The following is a 25016-nucleotide window of genomic DNA, read 5'->3' on the forward strand; positions in this document are numbered from 1 at the left end:
AAACATCCAACATCTGTAAGGTCAATCAGTCAACTATTGAATTCCAAGCACAGATTCAACTACAAAGACCAGGGAGCTTTTTGAAAGCCTCATAAAAAGGGCAGTGATTGGTAGATGGGTAACAATAACAAATCAGACATGTATAATCTCTTCATGCATGGTCAAGTTAATAATTATGCTGTGGATCATATATTAAACAACCTAGACACATCAAAGATAGTCATCCTTCTGAACTGAGCTGCAGGACAGGAATTAAACTGCTCCAGGGATGTAAATGCGAGAAAACTAGTGACTCCAAAATAATGACCTAAATGACACGGTGAAAAGAAGAATAGAAATATACAGAATATGCCAAAAAATGCATCTTGAATGCAACAAGGCACTAAAGTAATATTGTAAAAAAAACATAGTAAAGGAATACACTTTTTGGCCTAATTGCAAAGCCTTGTGTTTGGGTGGCTGTGTCATGGTATAGGCATGCTTTACATCGGCAAATACTGGGCGGTTTTTAGGATTAAAAGAAACGGGATAGCGCTAAGCACAGTCTGCGTTAGTCTGCTTTACACCAGAAACTGGGAGAATAATTCCCCTTTAAGCAGGACAATAACCTCCAACACAAGGCAAAATCTAAACTGGAGTTGCTTACCAAGAAGACAGTGAATGTTCCTGAGTGGGCAAGTTACAGTATTTACTTAAATCTGCTTGAAAGTCAATGGCAAGACTTGATCCCCAACATCTTGACAGAGCTTGAAGAATTTTGAAAAGAATAATGGGAAAATATTTCACAATCCAAGTGTGCAAAGTCTATACGACTTACCCAAGAAGACTCATAGCTGCAATCAATGCCATAGGTGATTGTAAAATGTATTTGATGCATGGAGACATATTTAATACATTTTTTTATTAAGAGGTTCTTCCACAATTCCAATTAAATACATTTTTATGCCCTTTGTAACACAATAAAATGTGAAGAATGTTTGTATGGGATAACATATAAAACAGTGGCCTGGCAATGTACTGTATAAGTTCACATGGTTGAGAGTGAAGAGTATCCTGACAATTCAAACTCAAGAATGTGCAAAAGTATTTATCTATCCCTACTTATACAGAGATAAATTAACAGCAAGTAAATACAGGGTAGTAGTATGTTAATACAGAGGTAGTACAGTATGTGAATACAGTAGTAGTATGTAAGTAGAGCACCTTACCTGCTATGAGAGCTCTAGTCAAGAGAACGTACATTACAGAGGAGAAGTTCATTTTCCACAGTCAACCAATCCATAAACGCACACTGCACCTATACAATAAACTACGCAATACAACAAGATGTAGCTATACATCTAGACACAGCCACGTAACAAATCTCCAGTAGTTACACCATCCTCCAGAGCCCAGGCCACCATCTAGCCTACTCTACTTTTCTCTATTTTTGTCTCTTCTCTCTCATTTTCTTTCTCCGTTTCCAAAATCACTGTGTGTAATAAGAAACAGTACATGCTCTGTTCTCACTTAGAAACTCCCCTCAGTTCTTTCTTTCTCATTCTCGCTCTCTCTCTCTTTACCCTGTTAAATGTAGGGAAATGTCGTTTCCTGAGTGGTGTTTTGGAACAGCCGCAGATTTCCAGCTGAAGCTGCCTAAGAAGCAGGCCTAACGGGCATCTTTTGTGTGTGTGTGTGTGTGTGTGTGTGTGTGTGTGTGTGTGTGTGTGTGTGTGTGTGTGTGTGTGTGTGTGTGTGTGTGTGTGTGTGTGTGTGTGTGTGTGTGTGTGTGTGTGTGTGTGTGTGTGTGTGTGTGTGTGTGTGTGTGTGTGTGTGTGTGTGTGTGTGTCTCTCTCTCTCCAACAGAGTGGCAAGGTTAGTCTCAGGCTGTGGTCAGACTGGTCCAGTAGACTACAGGCCTGCTGGTTTAATGGCCAGGCTAAAGTGCTGAGCTAGTATTACTGCTGGCTCTAGGCCATCCCTAGCCCACTGGTGTTACACAACACATAACCCTTTATATACTTTATATACTATGTCTAACGGCCTTCAGGAATCACTCTTTCAAAATTATTTTTATTTTACCATTTCTGTTATATAGTGTTGTTATACTTTCATGCAGATTAATGTGAAATCACATGTAGTTTACACCTTTCCCTCCTCCCTTTATGCTCTAGCTGATGACTCCACAATTGGCAGCCAACTCAGAGCTGAGTTGTGGAATTCAGGAATAGAACTAAAATAAATTACATTAATAAAAATAATGACATTTCCAGCCTTTTTATGGTTGCTTGATGACAGATAAAGGTTATAACCATGTGTAAGTGCATTTTATAAAGTGTTAATAACTGCAGGTCAAATTTGGCTTACTATTTGGCAAGTACTGAACAGCTATCACACTATTTTGACCAATACGTTATAAAAGCTACCTTAATGTAAAGTGTTAGCCGTTTGTCAAATGTGGCTGGTGTCATGCAAACTTCACTTTTTCCAATCTTGTGCAGGATGACATTGAAAGCTCTTCCTACATTAACTCCTTTTGTAAAGATTCATTTACTGTACAGGAACACAACAATGTCTTCCAACAGGTGGCGTCACACCTACTTGACACTCGTCCCTCAACTGATAGTTGCAGACAGTTTGTCGCACTATCTGACGTAAAACAATGTTAACAGAATAGAATAGAATAGAGAAATCAGATGTGGAAATTCTTGGCAATGGTCACATGATGCTTTAAGACACCTTAAAATACAGTAAATCATGTTGACAGATGGAGCTCTCTGTACTGTCTCCACTCCCAGAGGATTCAATTGATTCTGATTAACATGTGATGGAGGATAACAAACAGTTGATGCAAACAAAATGGTAGTATAAAGCTACCTGTAATCCAGGAGTAGGCATCTGGCCCTTAACATAAAACCTAAGATTGATGCTTCTACCCATCTGCTACCACACACACACACACACTTCTGTTTTGTATTCCCTGTTGCTACCTACTATGCTCCTCTCTGCCCCCATGTGGTTAAAAGAGGCTACTTTTCACTTGGCTCACACATCTATACACCAGTACAACCATGGAATTAGATCTGGAAATTCAGATTATTCCAGAGAAAATGAAAAACCTGCACTCACTGAAATATAATTTAAGTAAAAAATTTTAATGTCAGTAGAGGTCAAAGCAAACGTACGTGTTTTGGCAATAGCCTTCATCAGCATTTGGATAGCAATAGGCCTTCATGATATTTCAAATCAAATCAAATTGTACATGTACATAAACAATATCATAACCGCCATCGATAAAAGACAGTACTGTGCAGCCGTCTTCATCGACCTTGCCAAGGCTTTCGACTCTGTCAATCACCATATTCTTATCGGCAGACTCAGTAGCCTCGGTTTTTCAGATGACTGCCTTGCCTGGTTCACCAATTACTTTGCAGACAGAGTTCAGTGTGTCAAATCGGAGGGCATGCTGTCTGGTTCTCTGGCAGTCTCTATGGGGGTGCCACAGGGTTCAATTCTCAGGCCGACTCTTTTCTCTGTATATACAGTGCCTTGCGAAAGTATTCGGCCCCCTTGAACTTTGCGACCTTTTGCCACATTTCAGGCTTCAAACATAAAGATATAAAACTGTATTTTTTGTGAAGAATCAACAACAAGTGGGACACAATCATGAAGTACAACGACATTTATTGGATATTTCAAACTATTTTAACAAATCAAAAACGGAAAAATTGGGCGTGCAAAATTATTCAGCCCCCTTAAGTTAATACTTTGTAGCGCCACCTTTTGCTGCGATTACAGCTGTAAGTCGCTTGGGGTATGTCTCTATCAGTTTTGCACATTGAGAGACTGACATTTTTTCCCATTCCTCCTTGCAAAACAGCTCGAGCTCAGTGAGGTTGGATGGAGAGCATTTGTGAACAGCAGTTTTCAGTTCTTTCCACAGATTCTCGATTGGATTCAGGTCTGGACTTTGACTTGGCCATTCTAACACCTGGATATGTTTATTTTTGAACCATTCCATTGTAGATTTTGCTTTATGTTTTGGATCATTGTCTTGTTGGAAGACAAATCTCCGTCCCAGTCTCAGGTCTTTTGCAGACTCCATCAGGTTTTCTTCCAGAATGGTCCTGTATTTGGCTTCATCCATCTTCCCATCAATTTTATTCATCATCCCTGTCCCTGCCGAAGAAAAGCAGGCCCAAACCATGATGCTGCCACCACCATGTTTGACAGTGGGGATGGTGTGGTCAGGGTGATGAGCTGTGTTGCTTTTACGCCAAACATAATGTTTTGCATTGTTGCCAAAAAGTTCAATTTTGGTTTCATCTGACCAGAGCACCTTCTTCCACATGTTTGGTGTGTCTCCCAGGTGGCTTGTGGCAAACATTAAACAACACTTTTTATGGATATCTTTAAGAAATGGCTTTCTTCTTGCCACTCTTCCATAAAGGCCAGATTTGTGCAATATATGACTGATTGTTGTCCTATGGACAGAGTCTCCCACCTCAGCTGTAGATCTCTGCAGTTCATCCAGAGTGATCATGGGCCTCTTGGCTGCATCTCTGATCAGTCTTCTCCTTGTATGAGCTGAAAGTTTAGAGGGACGGCCAGGTCTTGGTAGATTTGCAGTGGTCTGATACTCCTTCCATTTCAATATTATCGCTTGCACAGTGCTCCTTGGGATGCTTGGGAAATCTTTTTGTATTCAAATCCGGCTTTAAACTTCTTCACAACAGTATCTCGGACCTGCCTGGTGTGTTCCTTGTTCTTCATGATGCTCTCTGCACTTTTAACGGACCTCTGAGACTATCACAGTGCAGGTGCATTTATACAGAGACTTGATTACACACAGGTGGATTGTATTTATCATCATTAGTCATTTAGGTCAACATTGGATCATTCAGAGATCCTCACTGAACTTCTGGAGAGAGTTTGCTGCACTGAAAGTAAAGGGGCTGAATAATTTTGCACGCCCAATTTTTCCGTTTTTGATTTGTTAAAAAAGTTTGAAATATCCAATAAATGTCGTTCCACTTCATGATTGTGTCCCACTTGTTGTTGATTCTTCACAAAAAAAAATACAGTTTAATATTTTTATGTTTGAAGCCTGAAATGTGGCAAAAGGTTGCAAAGTTCAAGGGGGCCGAATACTTTCGCAAGGTACTGCATCAATGATGTTGCTCTTGCTGCGGGCGATTCCTTGATCCACCTCTACGCAGACGACACCATTCTATATACTTCCGGCCCGTCCTTGGACACTGTGCTATCTAACCTCCAAACGAGCTTCAATGCCATACAACACTCCTTCCGTGGCCTCCAACTGCTCTTAAACGCTAGTAAAACCAAATGCATGCTTTTCAACTGTTCGCTGCCTGCACCCGCACGCCTGACCAGCATCACCACCCTGGATGGTTCCGACCTTGAATATGTGGACATCTATAAGTACCTAGGTGCCTGGCTAGACTGTATGACTCATATCAAACATCTCCAATCGAAAATCAAATCAAGAGTCGGCTTTCTATTCCGCAACAAAGCCTCCTTCACTCATGCCGCCAAACTTACCCTAGTAAAACTGACTATCCTACCGATCCTCGACTTCAGCGATGTCATCTACAAAACTGCTTCCAACACTCTACTCAGCAAACTGGATGCAGTTTATCACAGTGCCATCCGTTTTGTCACTAAAGCACCTTATACCACCCACCACTGTGACTTGTATGCTCTAGTCGGCTGGCTCTCGCTACATATTCGTCGCCAGACCCACTGGCTCCAGGTCATCTACAAATCCATGCTAGGTAAAGCTCCGCCTTATCTCAGTTCACTGGTCACAATGGCAACACCCATCCGTAGCACGCGCTCCAGCAGGTGTATCTCACTGATCATCCCTAAAGCCAACACCTCATTTGGCCGCCTTTCGTTCCAGTTCTCTGCTGCCTGTGACTGGAACAAATTGCAAAAATCGCTGAAGCTGGAGACTTTTATCTTTCTCACCAACTTCAAACATCTGCTATCTGAGCAGCTAACCGATCGCTGCAGCTGTACATAGTCTATTGGTAAATAGCCCACCCATTTTCACCTACCTCATCCCCATACTGTTTTTATTTATTTACTTTTCTGCTCTTTTGCACACCAATATCTCTACCTGTACATGACCATCTGATCATTTATCACTCCAGTGTTAATCTGCAAAATTGTAATTATTCGCTTACCTCCTTGTTCTCAACTAGCCTACCTGGTTAAATAAAGGTGAAATAAAAAAACATTTAAAGAAATGCAACGAATACAACCGGTGAAGACCTTAACTAATAATGCATTCATAAGAAAAAGTGTTAAAGTATTTACTCAAATAAATTGAAGTAAAAAAAATTATAAATAAAATAAAAATAAAAAATAAAGAAGAAAAATAACAAATAATATAGGGGGTACCAGTACAGAGTCAATGTGCGGGGACACAGGTAAGTTGAGATAATATGTACATGTAGGTAGAGGTAAAGTGACTATGCATGGATAATAAACAGAGAGTAGCAGCAGTGTAAAATGGGGTGTGGGGCAATGCAAATAGTCCGGGTAGCCATTTGATTAGCTATTCAGGAATCTTATGGCTTGGGGGTAGAAGCTGTTAAGAAACGTTTTGGACCTAGACTTGGCGCTCCAATACCACTTTCCGTGTGGTGGCAGAGAGAACAGTCTATAACTAGGGTGGTTGTAGTCTTTGGGAATTTACAGGGCCTTCCTCTGACACCGCCTGGTATAGAGGTCCTGGATGGCAGGAAGCTTGGCCCCAGTGATGTACTGGCCCGTACGCATTACCCTCTGTAGAGCCTTGCGGTCAGAGACCGAGCAGTTGCCATACCAGGCTGTGATGCAACCAGTTAGGACGCTCTCGATGGTGCAGCTGTATAACATTTTGTGGATCTGAGGACCCATGCCTAATCTTTTCAGACTCCTGAGGGGGAATGGGCTTTGTTGTGCCTTCACAAATGGTAGTTTGTTGGTGATGTGGACACCAAGGAACTTGAAGCTCTCAACCTGCTCCAATATATCCCAGTCGATGAGAATGGGGGCGTGCTCGGTCCATCTTTTCCTGTCATCCACAATCATCTCATTTGTCTTGATCACGTTGAGGGAGAGGTTGTTATCCTGGCACCACACTGCCAGGTCTCTGACCTCCTCCCAATTTGAGGTCCCTCAGTCGAGCAGTGATTTTCAAACACAAATTCAACCACGAAGACCAGAGAGATTTTCCAATACCTCGCAAAAAAGGGCACCTATTGGTAGATGGGTCAAAACAAAAAAAAACTGCAACTGAATATCCCTTTGAGAATGTTGAAGTTATTAATTACACTTTGGATGGTGTATCAATACACCCTGTCACTGCAAAAATCCATGTTTAACTGTACTTTAATTTTTTAAATAAATGTTTAAATGTTCTTGATCTTTGAATTAAAGTCTTAGCTTTTCACAAACTTAGGGTGAAAATAAGGTTTTTCAAGATTTTAAAAAAATTATTCCAAAATGAAGGAAATTCCAATATGGCAGGTCCTTGAGGCAGATGTGTTCCTTATGATGGTAAACACTTAAAGGTACAATGGCTCTGCCATTTCTTGTTTGTTAAATCACTGTGCAATCTAAACCGCTCTGCAATTTCAATAACCAAAAATATAGTATTTTCAGCTGTTTGAAGCTGATGTAAAAAAAAACAGTAAAAAGATGCAAAAGTGAAACTTAACGACTGCAAAGAATAGAAATAGCTCCCATAGCCAGACCTACCGCTTATCAGACTTGCATCCGATGAGAATGACAGATCTAAAACTCACATTACTATGTGAATTTGGTCGGGTCGCCCACAAAGTTGCCTAGTGAACCTGCCTACTGTACTGGTTCGCAATGTCCCCATTCCAAGCAACCCCTGACGTACTGACCTCTGACGTCATAGTTCAGAGGTCAGACTGTGAAACAAATAGGGATCATGGTGTGTGTGTGTTTGTTTGTTTGTTGTTTGTTTGTTTGTTGTGAGGTTGTGGATCAGGGGAAATTAAAGGAAAGGCATTTTCATAGCAGATGTAGCTTCCAGGCCTCTGGGGTCAGTTGGCGCTCATTTAACTCATTTGGGACGTTTATACAGCAACAGGAAAGATACACACACAAACACACACTCACACTAACAATACAGAAAGGGTAGGGGAGAGAGAGGGTGATGTTGTTGATTCAATAGAAGAGAGAGAGAGGGAGAGAAAGAGACCTGGAGTGACAACAGTAGCAGCGTAAGAGTGTGATTACTTAAACCTCCCTAATGAACTGTGGTAATTATCTGTGTGATAAAGACAGTCCCATTTCTGCCTCTGAGACATGGGGACAGTGGAGGAGGAAGAGGAGGAGGAGGAGGGGTAGTGAGTAGGTTCTCATTCTGTATCTTTTTCTTTAGAAAATGTGAGAAGGTTAAACATCCTCATCACCATTAATGATTAACATGAAGTGCTATGGTACCACAGCCAGGAGAGTTGTACTGTAACATGAACTGTATGTACAGTGAATTCAGAAAGTATTCATACCACTTATCTTATTCCACATTTTGTTATGTTACAGCCTGATGTCATAATGGATTAAATACACACAATACCCCATAATGACAAATGAAAATATGTTTTAATACATTTTTGCAAATGTATAAAAATGAAATACAGAAATATCTAGTTTACACAAGTATTTACACCCCTGAGTCAATACTTTGTAGAAGCACCTTTCACAGCGATTACAGGTGTGAGTCTATCTGGGTAAGTCTCTAAGAGCTTTCCACAACTTGATCAAATATTCACTGTCTTCTTGGAAAGCAACTCCAGTGTAAATGTGGCCTTGTGTTTAAGGAGTTCGCATTCATCGAGAAAGCGCTCCATTGTTTGTGGATCAGTAGCATCGCATTTTGATTGATATAGCTCTGAGTAAAACTGCGAAAAGCATTTATTAATATCCTGCGGATCTTTTACTATTTTACCTTTCTTGTCTTTTAGTTTGTGAATAGCTCTAGATGCCTGTACATGCCTTACCTGTCTTGCTAATAATTTATGTGGTTTGTCACCCAGTTCAAAATAACTTTGTTGCATTCTTGCAAGTAAAGTGCCCATCCGTTTCGAAAGGATTGTTTTGTATTCATATTTCAACTTTGTGATCTTCTCAAGGACTGTATTCGAGGAATTCGTCCTTAAAAAGTTATCCTGTTTCCCTAACTCGCTTTCAATTTCTCTCAGCCTAGTATTGGTGCGTTTCTTCCTCTCTGATATATAAGAAATAATGTATCCTCTAATCACAGCCTTTAGAGATTCCCAAAGGGTGGAGTCATCAACATCCCCCATGTCGTTAGCTCCGAGGAAAAAGGCAATCTGCTCCTTCTTATACTGACAAAAAGCCTCATCTTTCAACAGGTATGCGCCTAAGCTCCATGGTCGCCGACCTGTAAACATATTGTCGAGTTTCAGCACCATGGACAGAGGAGAGTGGTCTATAATTAGAATAGGGGATGGGTAACCGAAGCAGCTGATGGAATTAGTTTGGAGTCCAACAAAAAATAGTCAATTCTGGAATATGATTTATGATGAAAAGAAAGAATAATCCCTATCTGTTGGGTGCGTCAGTCTCCAAATATGAACAATGTTAAGGTTTGTCATCAATGTACTTAGACAGACACTGGCATTTGATTGTTGAAGTGAACTTGATAGCTGTTTATCTAAAAGAGGATCTAACGTACAGTTAAAGACATCTGCAACAATAACATTTGTATCCGAGATATTTGGTATGGCCTTAAATACCCTTTAAAAAAATAATGGATCATCGAAGTTGTGTCCATATAAATTGACCAAGGTCATGGATTCGAATTCAGTGTACCAGCCACAATAATATACCGACCATTAGGATCTGAAATCGAGGATGAGTAAACGAAAGGAATGTTTTTCCTTATACGGATTGCTACCCCTCTTAGACTGGTATATCTGACCGATCTAGCTGAGTTGTAGCTTGGCCTGAGCGGATGCGTTTAATATGAGTTTCTTGAAGAAGCACTATGTCAGCCCCCAGTGATTTAAGATGAAAAAAACCTTAGCTCGTTTCACGATATGCCCTAAGCCAGTACAGTTCCAGCTGACTATCTTAATTCCACTAGGTCTCGGTCACTATGTTGCATTTCTTATTTTAGAGAAAATTGTTGCTGTCATACAAAGCCCAATAGAAAAATGTTCCGCCATGCGGGAGCTTGTCATGCCACCTGTATTAATAAATGTGAACATAAAACACAGATCCCATCCCCACCTCCCGTCACTTTACTGAGTGACTTCCACAAACGAAGCACTCCTTGACTAACACACAAACCTTAGGGTGTCTAGACATACAGCTTGAACTAACTCGTTGTCTATAGATGCTCCGCATATAAACTAATATTAAATAGCACTCTCACATTAGGGGGTCAGTGGTGCTAAAACATGATAGGCTAAACAATGCTATATAGGCCACAACATCTCACCCATCATATAAGTCCCGATTTCTGATCTTCTGATCGAAAAGACATAGGCAGGACATTCCTGGCCTGTATTTGGCCATTTAGCCGGTTGACCCAGCCGTTCTGACTACTTAGCCAGGGAACTTGCTGACAAGAACAGATTGGCCTCTTTTGGGTTGTCAAACGTATGTGTTGATCCCCCGACTGTCACCTTAAAGCGGGCTGGGAAGAGGAATTAATATCGGATGTTGGCAGTCCTGCATTTGTTGTGTAACGGCAGGGTAGTCTAGTGGTTAGAGTATTGGACAAGTAACAAATCAAATCAAATCAAATGTATTTATATAGCCCTTCGTACATCAGCTGATATCTCAAAGTGCTGTACAGAAACCCAGCCTAAAACCCCAAACAGCAAGCAATGCAGGTGTAGAAGCACGGTGGCTAGGAAAAACTCCCTAGGAAGAAACCTAGAGAGGAACCAGGCTATGTGGGGTGGCCAGTCCTCTTCTGGCAGAGCCGGGTGGAGATTATAACAGAACATGGCCAAGATGTTCAAATGTTCATAAATGACCAGCATGGTTCAATAATAATAAGGCAGAACAGTTGAAACTGGAGCAGCAGCACGGCCAGGTGGACTGGGGACAGCAAGGAGTCATCATGTCAGGTAGTCCTGAGGCATGGTCCTAGGGCTCAGGTCCTCCAAGAGAGAGAAAGAAAGAGGGAAAGAGAGAATTAGAGAGAGCACACTTAAATCACACAGGACACCGAATAGGACAGGAGAAGTACTCCAGATATAACAAACTGACCCTAGCCCCCTGACACATAAACTACTGCAGCATAAATACTGGAGGCTGAGACAGGAGGGGTCAGGAGACACTGTGACCTCATCCGAGGACACCCCCGGACAGGGCCAAACAGGAAGGATATAACCCCACCCACTTTGCCAAAGCACAGCCTCCACACCACTAGAGGGATATCTTCCACCACCAACTTACCATCCTGAGACAAGGCCGAGTATAGCCCACAAGGCCGAGTATGCTTTATCCGGGTAGCCGGAAAGTAGAGCATTGCAGTAGTCTAACCTGGAAGTGACAAAAGCATGAATTAATTTTTCTGCTTCATTTTTGGACAGAAAGTTTCTGATTTTTGCAATGTTACGTAGATGGAAAAAAGCTGTCCTTGAAATGGTCTTGATATGTTATTCAAAAGAGAGATCAGGGTCCAGAGTAACGCCGAGGTCCTTCACAGTTTTATTTGAGACGACTGTACAACCATTATGATTCATTGTCAGATTCAACAAAAGATCTCTTTGTTTCTTGGGACCTAGAACAAGCATCTCTGTTTTGTCCGAGTTTAAAAGTAGAAAGTTTGCAGCCATCCACTTCCTTATGTCTGAAACACATGCTTCTAGCGAGGGCAATTTTGGGGCTTCACCGTGTTTCACTGAAATGTACAGCTGTGTGTCATCCGCATAACATTATGTTTTCGAATGACATCCCCAAGAGGTAAACTATATAGTGAAAAAAATAGTGGTCCTAAAACGGAACCTTGAGGAACACCAAAATGTATAGTTGATTTGTCAGAGGACAAACCATTCACAGAGACAAACTGATATCTTTCCGACAGATAAGATCTAAACCAGGCCAGAACTTGTCCGTGTAGACCAATTTGGGTTTCCAATCTCTCCAAAAGAATGTGGTGATCGATGGTATCAAAAGCAGCACTAAGGTCTAGGAGCACGAGGACAGATGCAGAGCCTCGGTCTGATGCCATTAAAAGGTAATTTACCACCTTCACAAGTGCAGTCTCAGTGCTATGATGGGGTCTAAAACCAAACTGAAGCATTTCGTATACATTGTTTGTCTTCAGGAAGGCAGTGAGTTGCTGCGCAACAGCCTTTTCTAAAAATGTTGAGAGGAAAGGAAGATTTGATTTTGGCCGATAGTTTTTTATATTTTCTGGGTCAAGGTTTGGCTTTTTCAAGAGAGGCTTTATTTACTGCCACTTTTAGTGAGTTTGGTACACATCCGGTGGATAGAGAGCCGTTTATTATGTTCAACATAGGAGGGCCAAGCACAGGAAGCAGCTCTTTCAGTAGTTTAGTTGGAATAGGGTCCAGTATGCAGCTTGAAGATTTAGAGGCCATGATTATTTTCATCATTGCTTCAAGAGATATAGTACTAAAACACTTGAGCGTCTCACTTGATCCTAGGTCCTGGCAGAGTTCTGCAGACTCAGGACAACTGAGCTTTGAAGGAATACGCAGATTTAAAGAGGAGTCCATAATTTGCTTTCTAATAATCATGATCTTTTCCTCAAAGAAGTTCATGAATTTATCACTGCTGAAGTGAAAGCCATCCTCTCTTGGGGAATGCTGCTTTTTAGTTAGCTTTGCGACAGTATCAAAAGGAATTTAGGATTGTTCTTATTTTCCTCAATTAAGTTAGAAAATAGGATGATCGAGCAGCAGTGAGGACTCTTCGGTACTGTACGGTACTGTCTTTCCAAGCCAGTCGGAAGACTTCCAGTTTGGTGTGCCGCCATTTCCGTTCCAATTTTCTGGAAGCATGCTTCAGAGCTCGGGTATTTTCTGTGTACCAGGGAGCTAGTTTCTTATGAGAAATGTTTTTAGTTTTTAGGGGTGCAACTGCATCTAGGGTATTGTGCAAGGTTAAATTGAGTTCCTCAGTTAGGTGGTTAACTGATTTTTATCCTCTGGCGTCCTTGGGTAGACGGAGGGAATCTGGAAGGACATCAAGGAATCTTTGTGTTGTCTGTGAATTTATAGCACGACTTTTGATGTTCCTTGGTTGGGGTCTGAGCAGATTATTTGTTGCAATTGCAAACGTAATAAATAGGTGGTCCGATAGTCCAGGATTATGAGGAAAAACATTAACATTTAACATTTTTTACATTTAAGTCATTTAGCAGACGCTCTTATCCAGAGCGACTTACAAATTGGTGCATTGGTGCATTCACCTTATGACATCCAGTGGAACAGCCACTTTACAATAGTGCATCTAAATCTTTTAAGGGGGGGGGGGTGAGAAGGATTACTTTATCCTATCCTAGGTATTCCTTAAAGAGGTGGGGTTTCAGGTGTCTCCGGAAGGTGGTGATTGACTCCGCTGTCCTGGAGATCCACAACATTTATTCCATGGGACAAAACTAGGTCCAGAGTATGACTGTGACAGTGAGTGGGTCCAGAGACATGTTGGACAAAACCCACTGAGTCGATGATGGCTCCGAAAGCCTTTTGGAGTGAGTCTGTGGACTTTTCCAGGTGAATATTAAAGTCACTGCTATGACTACAAGGTCCGATAGGAATTCAGGGAACTCAATGAGGAACGCTGTATATGGCCCAGGAGGCCTGTAAACAGCAGCTATAAAAAGTGATTGAGTAGGCCGCATAGATTTCATGACTAGAAGCTCAAAAGACGAAAACGTCATTTTTTTTGTTGTAAATTTTAATTTGCTATCGTAAATGTTAGCAACACCTCTGCCTTTGCGGGATGCACGGGTGATATGGTCATTAGTTTAGCCAGGAGGTGAGGCCTCATTTAACACAGTATATTTATCAGGCTTAAGCCATGTTTCAGTCAGGCCAATCACATCAAGATTATGATCAGTGATTAGTTCATTGACTATAATTGCCTTTGAAGTAAGGGATCTAACATTAAGTAGCCCTATTTTGAGATGTGAGGTATCATGATCTATTTCAATAATGACAGGAATGGAAGAGGTCTTTATTCCAGTGAGATTACTAAGGCGAACACCGCCATGTTTAGTTTTGCCCAAGATAGGTCGAGGCACAGACACGGTCTCAATGGGGATAGCTGAGCTGACTACACTGACTGTGCTAGTGGCAGACTCCACTATGCTGGCAGGCTGGCTAACAGCCTGCTGCCTGGCCTGCACCCTATTTCATTGTGGAGCTAGAGGAGTTAGAGCCCTGTCTATGTTGGTAGATAAGATGAGAGCACCCCTCCAGCTAGGATGGAGTCCGTCACTCCTCAGCAGGTCAGGCTTGGTCCTGTTTGTGGGTGAGTCCCAGAAAGAGGGCCAATTATCTACAAATTATATCGTTTGGGAGGGGCAGAAAACAGTTTTCAACCAGCGATTGAGTTGTGAGACTCTGCTGTAGAGCTCATCACTCCCCCTAACTGGGAGGGGGCCAGAGACAATTACTCTATGCCGACACATCTTTATAGCTGATCTCTGACTGTTTCATCCTAACATCGTTGGTGCCGACGTGGATAACAATATCTCTATACTCTCTACACTGGCCAGTTTTAGCTTTAGCCAGCACCATCTTCAGATTAGCCTCAACGTCGGTAGCCCTGCCCCCTGGTAAACAGTGTATGATCGCTGGATGATTCTTTTTAAGTCTAATACTGTGGGTAATGGAGTCGCCAATGACTAGAGTTTTCAATTTGTCAGAGCTAATGGTGGGAAGCTTCGGCGTCTCAGACCCCGTAACGGGAGGAGTAGAGAAAAGAGAAGGCTCGGCCTCTGACTCCGACTCGCTGCTTAATGGGGAAAACCAGTTGAAAGTTTCTGTCAGCTGAATGAGCAACAACAGTTGAGCATTCCTACAGCATTTCCTTCCAGAAACTGTGAGAAAGTTGTCCGGCTGCGGGGACTGTGCGAGGGGATTTATACTAAAGTTACTATCTGTACTTACTGGTGGCACAGATGCTGTTTCATCCTTTCCTACACTGAAATGACCCTTGCCTAACGATTGCGTCTGAAGCTGGGCTTGTAGCACAGTTCTCCTGTATATTATGAGTACAGCGACTGCAATTAGAAGGCATCATGTTAATGTTACTACTGGTTATTGGAGGTCCTGACGAACCATGTCCAGATAAAGCGTCCAGAGTGAAAAAGTTAAGGGAAAAAACTAAAATAGAAACGGTAATTAAAAAGTAAAAACCGTAGTTGTCAGGTAGCAAAATAGGTTGGCAACAAAACGCACAGCAACACGTAAACAAGTCTGCAAGTTGTAACTTAAAGGTTGCAAGTTCAAATCCCAGAGCTGACAAGGTACAAATCTGTCGTTCTGCCCCTGAACAGGCAGTAAACCCACTGTTCCTAGGCCGTCATTGAAAATAAGAATTTGTTCTTAACTGACTTGCCTAGTTAAATAAAGGTAAAAAATAAAACTCACCATACTTTCCGTTGCTTCCTCACCTCCAAAGCAAGATCTGGGTAGAAAGACACCCTGGCTTCGTTGTAGTTAAGGGGGAACTTTTGACTAGCCAACTTGAGGATGAGATCCCTGGTCTGGGGATAGTGCAGCCGTACAATGAATGGCCTTGGTGGTGCGCCCTTGGCCTGCTTCGTTGCCTGTGATCTGTGTGCGCGGTCGATCAGGGTGGCCGTTTTGAAGTGTTCACTCCCCAGTATCAGCTCCGAGACGAATTCAGTGGGATGCCCCTTCTCAGTGTCCTCCTGGATCCCAAATATTCGGATGTTCTGTCGCACTTCTAATCCATAGCACATCTACTCCATAACACGCTCTCTAGCGCCCCGATTGGAGATTCTTAATGTGAGTCTGAAAGGAGAGTTTACAGTCTAACCAAACACCTCGGTATTTGTAGATGTCCACATATTCTAAGTCAGAACCGTCCAGAGTAGTGATGCTGGACGGGCGGGCAGGTGCAGGCAGCGATCCGTTGGAAGAGCATGCATTTAGTTTTACTTGCATTTACGAGCATTTGGATGCCATGGAAGGAGAGTTGTATGGCATTGAAGCTCATCTGGAGGTTACTTAACACAGTGTCCAAAGAAGGGCCAGAGGTATACAGAATGGTGTCGTCTGCGTAGAGGTGGATCAGAAAATCACCAGCAGCAAGAGCGACATTATTGATGTATACAGAGAAGAGAGTCGGTCCGAGAATTGAACCCTGTGGCACCCCCATAGAGACTGCCAGAGGTCCGGACAACAGGCCCTCCGATTTGACACACTGAACTCTATAAGAGAAGTAGTTGGTGAACCAGGCAAAGCAATCATTTGAGAAACCAAGGCTGTTAAGTATACCGATAAGAATGTGGTGATTGACAGAGTCAAAAGCTTTGGCCAAGTCGATGAATACAGCTGCACAGTAATGTCTCTTATCGATGCCGGTTATGATATCGTTTAGGACCTTGGGTGTGGCTGAAGGCTAAGCTTTCAAATAATAGGAAAACAAGGCCTTGAGCGTGGCTGAGGTGCACCCATGACCAGTTCTGAAACCAGATTGCATAGCGGAGAAGGTACGGGGGGATTCTAAATGCTCGGTAATCTGTTTGTTAACTTGGCTTTTGAAGACCATAGAAAGGCAGGGTAGGATAGATATAGATCTGTAACAGTTTGGGTCTAGAGTGTCTCCCCCTTTGAAGAGGAATCTCAGATGATACGAAAGAGAGGTTGAACAGGCTAGTAATAGGGGTTGCGACAATTTTGGCATATCATTTTAGAAAGAGAGGGTCCAGATTGTCTAGCCCAGCTGATTTGTAGGGGTCCAGATTTTGCAGTTCTTTCAGAACATCAGCTATCTGGATTTGTGTGAAGGAGAAATGGGGAGGCTTGGGCGAGTTGCTGTGGGGGTGCAGGGATGTTGACCAGGGTAGGGGTAGTCAGGTGGAAAGCATGGCCAGCCGTAGAAAAATGCTTATCTAAATTCTCAATTATCGTGGATTTATCGGTGGTGACAGTGTTTCCTAGCCTCAGTCCAGTGGGCAGCTGGGAGGAGTGGCTCTTTTTCTCCATGTGATGCGGTGATGTCACCGCATATGTGGGGAACTAAATGGTTGATTAAGGCATATTGAGCCGGGCTAGAGGCTCTACAGTGAAGTAAGACAATAATCACTAACCAGGACAGTAATGAACAAGGCATATTGATATTAGGGAGAGGCATGCGTAGCCGAGTGATCATAAGGGTCCAGTGAGTGGTTGGGCTGGCTGGAGACATGGCGATTTAGCAAGACGGGGTTAGCAAGCTAGAAGAAGGGCCTTAGAGGGATATCGCCTTGACTAACTGTTGACTAACTGATGGACACTGCTGCTTCAAAATCCTTCTGAAGTATGGCTCACTTTCAGGTCAGCTAGTATACACACCCACTGACTTTTTCCAAAGTTTGTTCTGTTACAAAATCTAAATGTAATCCATGTTAAATACAGGCTCTAACACAACACATTCTATTGGGGGGCCTGTGAGGGGGAAGGGGGGTTGACTAGATGATCATCATGGTTTGGAAGGGAAATGTCCTCCTTTCCTAAAATAACTTGCGGGAGTCGATCTCTCACTGTCTTTAGTGTCTCTAGCAACTGCCTGTGTCAGGTCTTTACTGTACCTAACAACAGTTGGCTGTCTCAGTTCACCATTAGGACCTGAAGGTCACATAAACTCACTGGAAGTTTTACAGGCTGTTGTCACTCACACATACAAAACATTCACAGAAAATCAATTTAATTTAATAATATAACTCTTCTCTTGTTCAAATGCTAAATGAACACCAGAGGCGTCCTCTCTTAGTAGGTTGATTTAAAGCTATATGGGATAACTTACTTGCATGTTCCCTTTCAAGAAAACAAAGAAAAAGACTGATCGTCTTGAAGACAGACTTTCATTCCATATATTTAGGCAAAAGTGCAAAATAATTTTAGGACTGCCACATTCCAGTGCTCCTTCATAGATGTGTCTCAGGAGGAGAAGACTATGAGGGAGGAGAGACGTTCCTTCCTGAGTAACAGGTCAGGCACCAGCTGGCAGTAGTGCCGCAGTCACTCCCCGAGTCTCCTCTCTCATCAAATATTTTAGGTCAGATGGCTTTGGAAGTGGGGACGAGGGGATGGATGGAAAACTCAGGGACTGGAAAAATGAGTCCTCCTGAGACAAGTCAGCTCTGATAAGCATGCAGAAAGAGCTGTCTGAGTTCTCTACGGCATACCATAACTTTAACACTGGCCCTTCCCTATGGCCAGCTCCTTCCCTCAGCAGACAGGCCCCTTTCCCCCAGTAAAAAGAGCATCTACCCCTTTGAGGTATCTTCTGCTGTGTCTGAGATGGACACAACATCCTCCTTTATGACATCCACCCTCAGTAAACACAGTAGTAAACACAACATGTTCACGCAGCTCAATTCCACCTCTAACTTCTTTCACCATAGTGAATTCAGCCCCATGCAGCCCTGGTGGAGTGACCATATCCCATCCAGCCCCTGTGGAGTGACCATACCTGGTGTCTCCAGGTTATTGTCCCTTGCAGACTTCGTTTTAAATGGTACAACTTGCCCATGTACAAGGAGCTGACATTGGAACAGCAGTTCCATGGCCCCCCTGGGTTCAAGAGGTGTATGGACAGTGTATGGACCCCAACGTACACCCCTGGAGGCAGTCGCCCCTCCTGCTCCACCCCGGTCCATCTCCATGATGCTGCAGAAGGCTTTGGCACTGGAGAAACACTCGGAATCTGAGCTGGCTGGTCATTACCCACCAGCACAACTCCCTTCAACATTATCCAGCTGCTGACGCCTGTTATCCACAGCCTGCAAGACACTGACACCACCTCAGAGGTGCTACAGTACACCCTTTCACCCTCCCCACTTGCCCTTGTATCAGACTCAAGAGGAGATGGTTTACCATCAAGATTACAGTGGAGTGCAGTGGTTCAGTAGCAGAGATCAGCTCACTACCAGTCAGAACGTTCAAGGTGGTTATCACCATTTATTCAACCAGATTACACCTCCCTAACACTAACCTCAATGTCACGTTCTGACCTTAGTTCCTTTGTTATGTCTGTTTTAGTATGGTCAGGGCGAGAGTTAGGAGGGTAGTCTATGTTCTTTTTTCTATGTTGTGTTTATGTGTTTGGCCTGGTATGGTTCTCAATCAGAGGCAGGTGTCGTTCTTTGTCTCTGATTGAGAATCATACTTAGGTAGCCTTTTCCCACCTGTGTTTTGTGGGTGATTATTTTCTGTCTAGTGTTTTCTGCAAGGCTTTGTGATGGCCACTCCAATACCTTGACTTTGTTGTCCGTAAGCCATTTTTCCACAACTTTGGAATTATGTTTGGGGTCATTGTCCATTTGTAAGACCCATTTGCAACCAAGCTTTAACTTCCTGACTGATGTCTTGACATGTTGATTCAATATATCCACATGATTTTCCTACCTCCATGATGCCATCTATTTTGTGAAGTGCAGCAGTCCCTCCTGCAGCAAATCACCCGACAACATGATGCTGCCATCCCCGTGCTTCACGGTTGGGATGGTGTTCTTTGTCTTGAAAGCCTCACCCCTTTTTCCTCCAAACATGGTCATGATGATCATTATGGCCAAACAGTTATATTCTTGTTTCATCAGACCAGAGGACATTTCTCCAAAAAGTAAAATTTTTGTCCCCATGTGCTGTTGCAAACCATAGTCTGGCTTTTTTATGGCAGTTTTGGAGCAATGGCTTCTTCCTTGCTGATGAGCGGCCTTTCAGGTTATGTCGATATGGTACTCATTTTACTGTGGATATAGATACTTTTCTACATGTTTCCTCCAGCATCTTCACAGGGTCCTTTGCTGTTGTTCTGGGATTGTTTGCACTTTTCACACCAAAGTACGTTCATCTCCAGGAGACAGAATGCGCCTCCTTCTTGAGCGGTATGACAGCTGCGTGGTCCAATGGTGTTTATGCGTACTATTGTTTGTACAGATGAACGTGGTACCTTCAGGTGTTTGGAAATTGCTCCCAAGGATGAACCAGACATGTGGAGGTCTACAATTCTTTGTGTGAGTTTTTGGCTGATTTCTTTTGAATTTCCAATGATGTCAAGCAAAGAGGCACTGAGTTTGAAGGTAGGCCTTGAAATACATCCACATATACACCTCCAGTTGACTAAAATGACGTCAATTAGCCTAACTGGATCTTCTAAAGCCATGATTTTCTGGAATTTTCCAAGATGTTTAAAGGCACAGTTAACTTAGTGTATGTAAACTTCTGACCCACTGGAATTGTGATACAGTGAATTATAAGTGAAATAATCTGTCTGTAACAGTTTTATGAAAAAATTACTTGTGTCATGCACAAAGTAGATGTCCTAAACGACTTGCCAAAATTATAGTTTGCTAACAAGAAATTTGGGGAGTGGTTGAAAAACAAGTTTTATTGACTCCAGCCTAAATGTGTGTAAACTTCCGACTTCAACTGTATCTGATGGAAGGGAACATAGATAAGTCTTCATAGATAAATTAGCCTTCCATATCAGGAAGTGCTTCCGGTTCCTGAACACACACTAGCCAATCAGGAGGAACAGTCAAACAGATTTGCTTCAGTTTTTTAAATTTTACTAGGCAAGCCAGTTTAGTGCCACGAAGAGCCACCAATATCCCAGAAGTGAGGTGTTTACTACAAATGACCCTAATAAGATGCACACAACAGCGCTACCTAAAGCAGAGCTAGCTAAAGCAGAACAAGCTAAAGCACAACCATTGAAAGTAGAGCTAGGTAAAGCTGAATTAGCTAAAGCTAATGTAGCGCAAGCTAAAGCAGAACTAGCTAATGCAGAGTTAGTTCAAGCTCAAGCAGAACAAGCTAAAGCACAGTTAGCTAAATCTCAAGCAGAACAAGCTACAGCAGAGAAAGTGAAAGCAGAGCTAGCAAAGGCAGAGTTGGCTAAAGCAGAGAAAGCTAAAGTGGAACAAGCTAAAGCTGAATTAGCTAAAGCAATGTTGACTAAAGCAGAACAAGCTAAAGCAGAATCAGCTAAAGCAGAGCTTTAAAAAGCAACAAAATGAACCTGCTAAGTACAGTTCATGGTCAGCCAGTGAGGACAGATATGGTATATATTACATCCTCACTACCAGAGTCTATGAACAGGTGAAGTGAGAGCAACTGAGAGAGAAAAGGTACAGTGTCAACAAAGCTGTTCCAGCAACAGATGGCAAACTCACCAATCAGACCACATCTGCAAAGGCAGAGAACAAAACACTCCAACTGAAAAATGTTTCTCCCATCAGCAGGTATGAAAGGGCAGACAGGGGGGAGATGACTACAACAGCGAGAGAGAGAAATACAAGTTCAATCATACAGTTTCAGCCAAGGAAAACGAACAGCCTTCTAAGGATGTAGCTACAACAAATGAGAGTAAAAAGAATGATGCACTTGACACTAATAAACAAGAAATGGCAATAAGAACTACCAGATATACAAAGGATGAAAGTATCTACAACATCAGACACGACATAACTAGAGTAGAACAAGAGCAGGGAGATAAGAGAGAGAAATATGAGCGAAGGAGTGAGGGTCAATGAGTCATCCAAACAATTCAAACTAGCCAGTCAGATTGATAGTAAGACTAATCCAGCTGAGCAGACTGTAGCAATGAGTAAATACGTCCATCTGTCCTCATTCAGAACTCTATCACTAAAAGAAAAAAGCCAGACCAAGAAAGAGATATTGACTTTAAAACTAAAGGCCCACGCTGAAAAGGAGATCTCAGCCATCAAAGAGGAAGGCTTTGATAAACGAAACGGACTCTTATAGAGAAACCTCACCAAGCACCTGCTACTACACACAGACAGACAGACAGGTCAGAGTGGAAGAGCATTTATAATGATCCATCCAAGGCTGAAATAGAAAGAAACAAAGACTAACTCAGCATCAGCAAGGAAACACCTCATTCAAACAAAGAACCAGCTAAAACTGAAGCATTGGCTGTCAATGATGGTCAGCAGTCAACAGCATCACCGGAACAGACCAAAAACAGGTCAAAGGTCAATGATTTCACTTAAAAGGAAGTGTTTCAGTCAAAGAAGGAGGAAAATACAAATGAGGGAATTTCAGACTATCAAAATTATCTTAACTTGTTCTTGGAGAGAGTGAGGCAGTTTCAGACGATGACATAAGAAACCCTCAGTGGATGAAGAATGCATTTTTACTCCACAACAACCCACCCCAGTAAAAGATTAGGTAAACAGGGAAGAAGAGGCAATTATTTCCAATAACAATCTACTCACCTCAGACCAACTTCCCAATAACAATCCGGCCGTTTGAAAAAGAGACTCGTCCAGCCATGGCTCCCATTGCAGATGAAAAACTTTCAGATAATAAAGCTAAATCAACTGTAACCAGCAATAAGGAAAATATTACATTTGCTGCCCCTTGGAATTCTAGAAAATGCCAGAGTTACAAAATCTGTTCAGGATAGGGTCCAGTTTCCTGAATTTCAGCCTGACTGATGTGCCCAAAGTAAACTGCCTGTACTCAGGCCCAGAAGCCAGGATATGCATATAATTGGTAGCATTAGATAGAACGTTTCTAAAAGTGGTGAAATAGTGTTTCTAGAACTGGTAAAATAATGTCTGAGACTATAACAGAATTGATATGACAGGTGAAAATCCTAAGGAAAATCATTTTTTTTAGGTCCCAGGCTCTTACAATAGGACCCATATTGCAATTCCTATGGCTTCCACTAGATTTCAACAGTCTTTATTCAAGGTTTCAGGCTTGTTTTTTGAAAAACAAGCAAAAATTTTGAGTTTTGGTGAAGGGAGCAGCTGAACAATATTAGTCTTTCTGCGTGCGAGGGAGTGGGCGGGCTTTTACTAATTTTGCTTTCCTATTGAACATACTACTTTCCATATGAAATATTATAGTTTATTTACATTTTACATTTTGGTAAAGCCTTTTGTAAATTGGACAACGCAGTTACTGTAGATTAACAATAATTTAAGGTTTTAAATTATACATGATACTTTAATATTATGATTACTTATTTGAACTGCGCACCCTCCAATTTCACCGGATGTTGTCGGGTTGGGGTCCCGCTAGCATTCCTAAGAAGTTCTACAGAGATGTAATGGAATAGATTTTCCCTCTGAGACTGATCTCCTCATGCAATGGATGATCCTCCTGTTTATAATTATTGTTCCTCACAGGCTTTTCATAGTTTTCAGGATCTTTCTTCGTGTTTTCAGATGGACCTCTAGCTTGCTTGCTCTCAACGTTTGCCTCTGGCAGCTGTGTTTGCTGTCGAAATGGACGCTCAGCAGAGGGCAAACCGGCTAAAAATAAATAGTTGGATGAAACTCAACATCCCCTCTACTCTTTAAACATGACATAACTGCAATAAATCCAACTACTCAAATAACAACCCTCCTACTAATGAAACCACCTGCAAAGCTGACCTTGCATCAGTGGAAATGACAAAGAGCAGTGTCGTTCAAGGTGGCAATGAATTAAGTGTTCAATATGGCCAAGTGGAGAATTTATACATAGACAGTAGTTGCAATCCATGTTGTATCAGGAACAAGTGAGATTGACAGCCACAAACTACTGAAAGTCATTCCGTTACTAAACATGACAATAATGTTGACATCGATAGTACAGCTATCCATGTTGTGTCAGGGGTGAGTGAGAACAACAATGTGGAAACGACAGCAAAAGAGAGAGAAAATAACCCAGCCATTCCAACAAGAGGATAAAGTGTCTTCTAAACCAAAGGTGAAATCGAGAGAACTTGCTGCCTTCTGTCCCTACTGCATCACAGACTACGCCAGACTAAGGGTGATCTCTACAGAAGAAGATTCCCCTCCTAACATGGACAGTCCAAGCTGAAAGGATGGATATTTTCAGATAATACAGACTTGCCGCAATAGCTGTCCAGTCTTTACGACTGAATAGCAAGACCACTCAGTGGCAGTGATGTCCGCAAAAGATGCATTAGCTGTGAAAGAACCAGAGGCCACAACCAGGAAATGCAACCATTTCAGAAACCAGACTAGAAACCCCTTGTTCTCTCACCAAAGACCCAACCCATCCATGTCGACATGCCTGGAAAAGACCGCTTCTCCCCTTTTAGTAAGGAAACTCAATATATGGAGAAAACACATGCAACACAGGCCTCCCTGGGAGAGATCTATAGCATGGAGAAGAGAGAGCATGATAGGAGAGAGAGAGACAGGGAAAGGAAGAAGGAAAAAAGAGGAGAGGAATATGAGACAGAGGAGCAGAGGAAAGTAGAGGAGAGGAAGATGAGACAGAGGGACGAGCAGAAGAAAGAGGAGGAGAGGAAGACGAGACAGAGGAAAAAGGAGGAGAGAAAGGCTAAACAGAGAGAGGAGTAGAGGAGAATGAGAAAGAAAGAGGAGGAGAGGAGAGAGCAACAGTGACAGAAAGAGGAGGAGAAGAAAGAGGAGGATAAGAGGCAAAACAGTGGGAAGAGGAGGATCGGAAAGAGGAGCAGAGGGTAGAGCAACAGCGACAGAAAGAGGAAAAAAGAGGAGGGGAGTAAGATAAGACAGAAAGAGGAGGAGAAGGGCGAGGATCGGAGAAGGGCGAGACAACTTGAAGAAGAGAAGATGGCAAGACAGGAAGAGGAAGAGAGAAAAGAGGAGGAGAGGAAAGAGCTACACCAGCATAGAGAGGTGGAGAAGAAAGAGGAGAAGAAGAGAGAGCAACAGAGAGAGGAGGAGAAAAAAGAGGAGGAGAGAAGGGAGGAAGACAAAGAAGAGGAGAGTTTGGTGAGACAGGGAGAGGAAGAGAGAGGAAGAGAGAGAACAGCTACAGAGAAAGGAGAAGAAA

General features: G+C 42.5%; 1 protein-coding gene across 2 annotated transcripts in view; it reads right to left on the reverse strand.

The window, feature by feature from the left end:
* LOC124038083 (V-set and transmembrane domain-containing protein 4-like) overlaps window positions 1–1685 on the reverse strand; it is a 38138-nt gene extending 36453 nt beyond the window's left edge. Inside the window, exon 1 of one of the 2 annotated variants that reach the window (XM_046353522.1) lies at window positions 1563–1685. Coding sequence is in view for 1 of the 2 variants with exons in the window: in XM_046353521.1 (XP_046209477.1) it covers window positions 1209–1260 (52 nt within the window). In the remaining variant the exon portion in view is untranslated. The other variant, XM_046353521.1, reaches the window with a different exon arrangement.
* Window positions 1686–25016: the final 23331 nt, after the last annotated feature.

This window comes from Oncorhynchus gorbuscha, linkage group LG06 (assembly GCF_021184085.1).
Source record: "Oncorhynchus gorbuscha isolate QuinsamMale2020 ecotype Even-year linkage group LG06, OgorEven_v1.0, whole genome shotgun sequence".
In the NCBI taxonomy this organism is placed as follows: domain Eukaryota; kingdom Metazoa; phylum Chordata; class Actinopteri; order Salmoniformes; family Salmonidae; genus Oncorhynchus; species Oncorhynchus gorbuscha.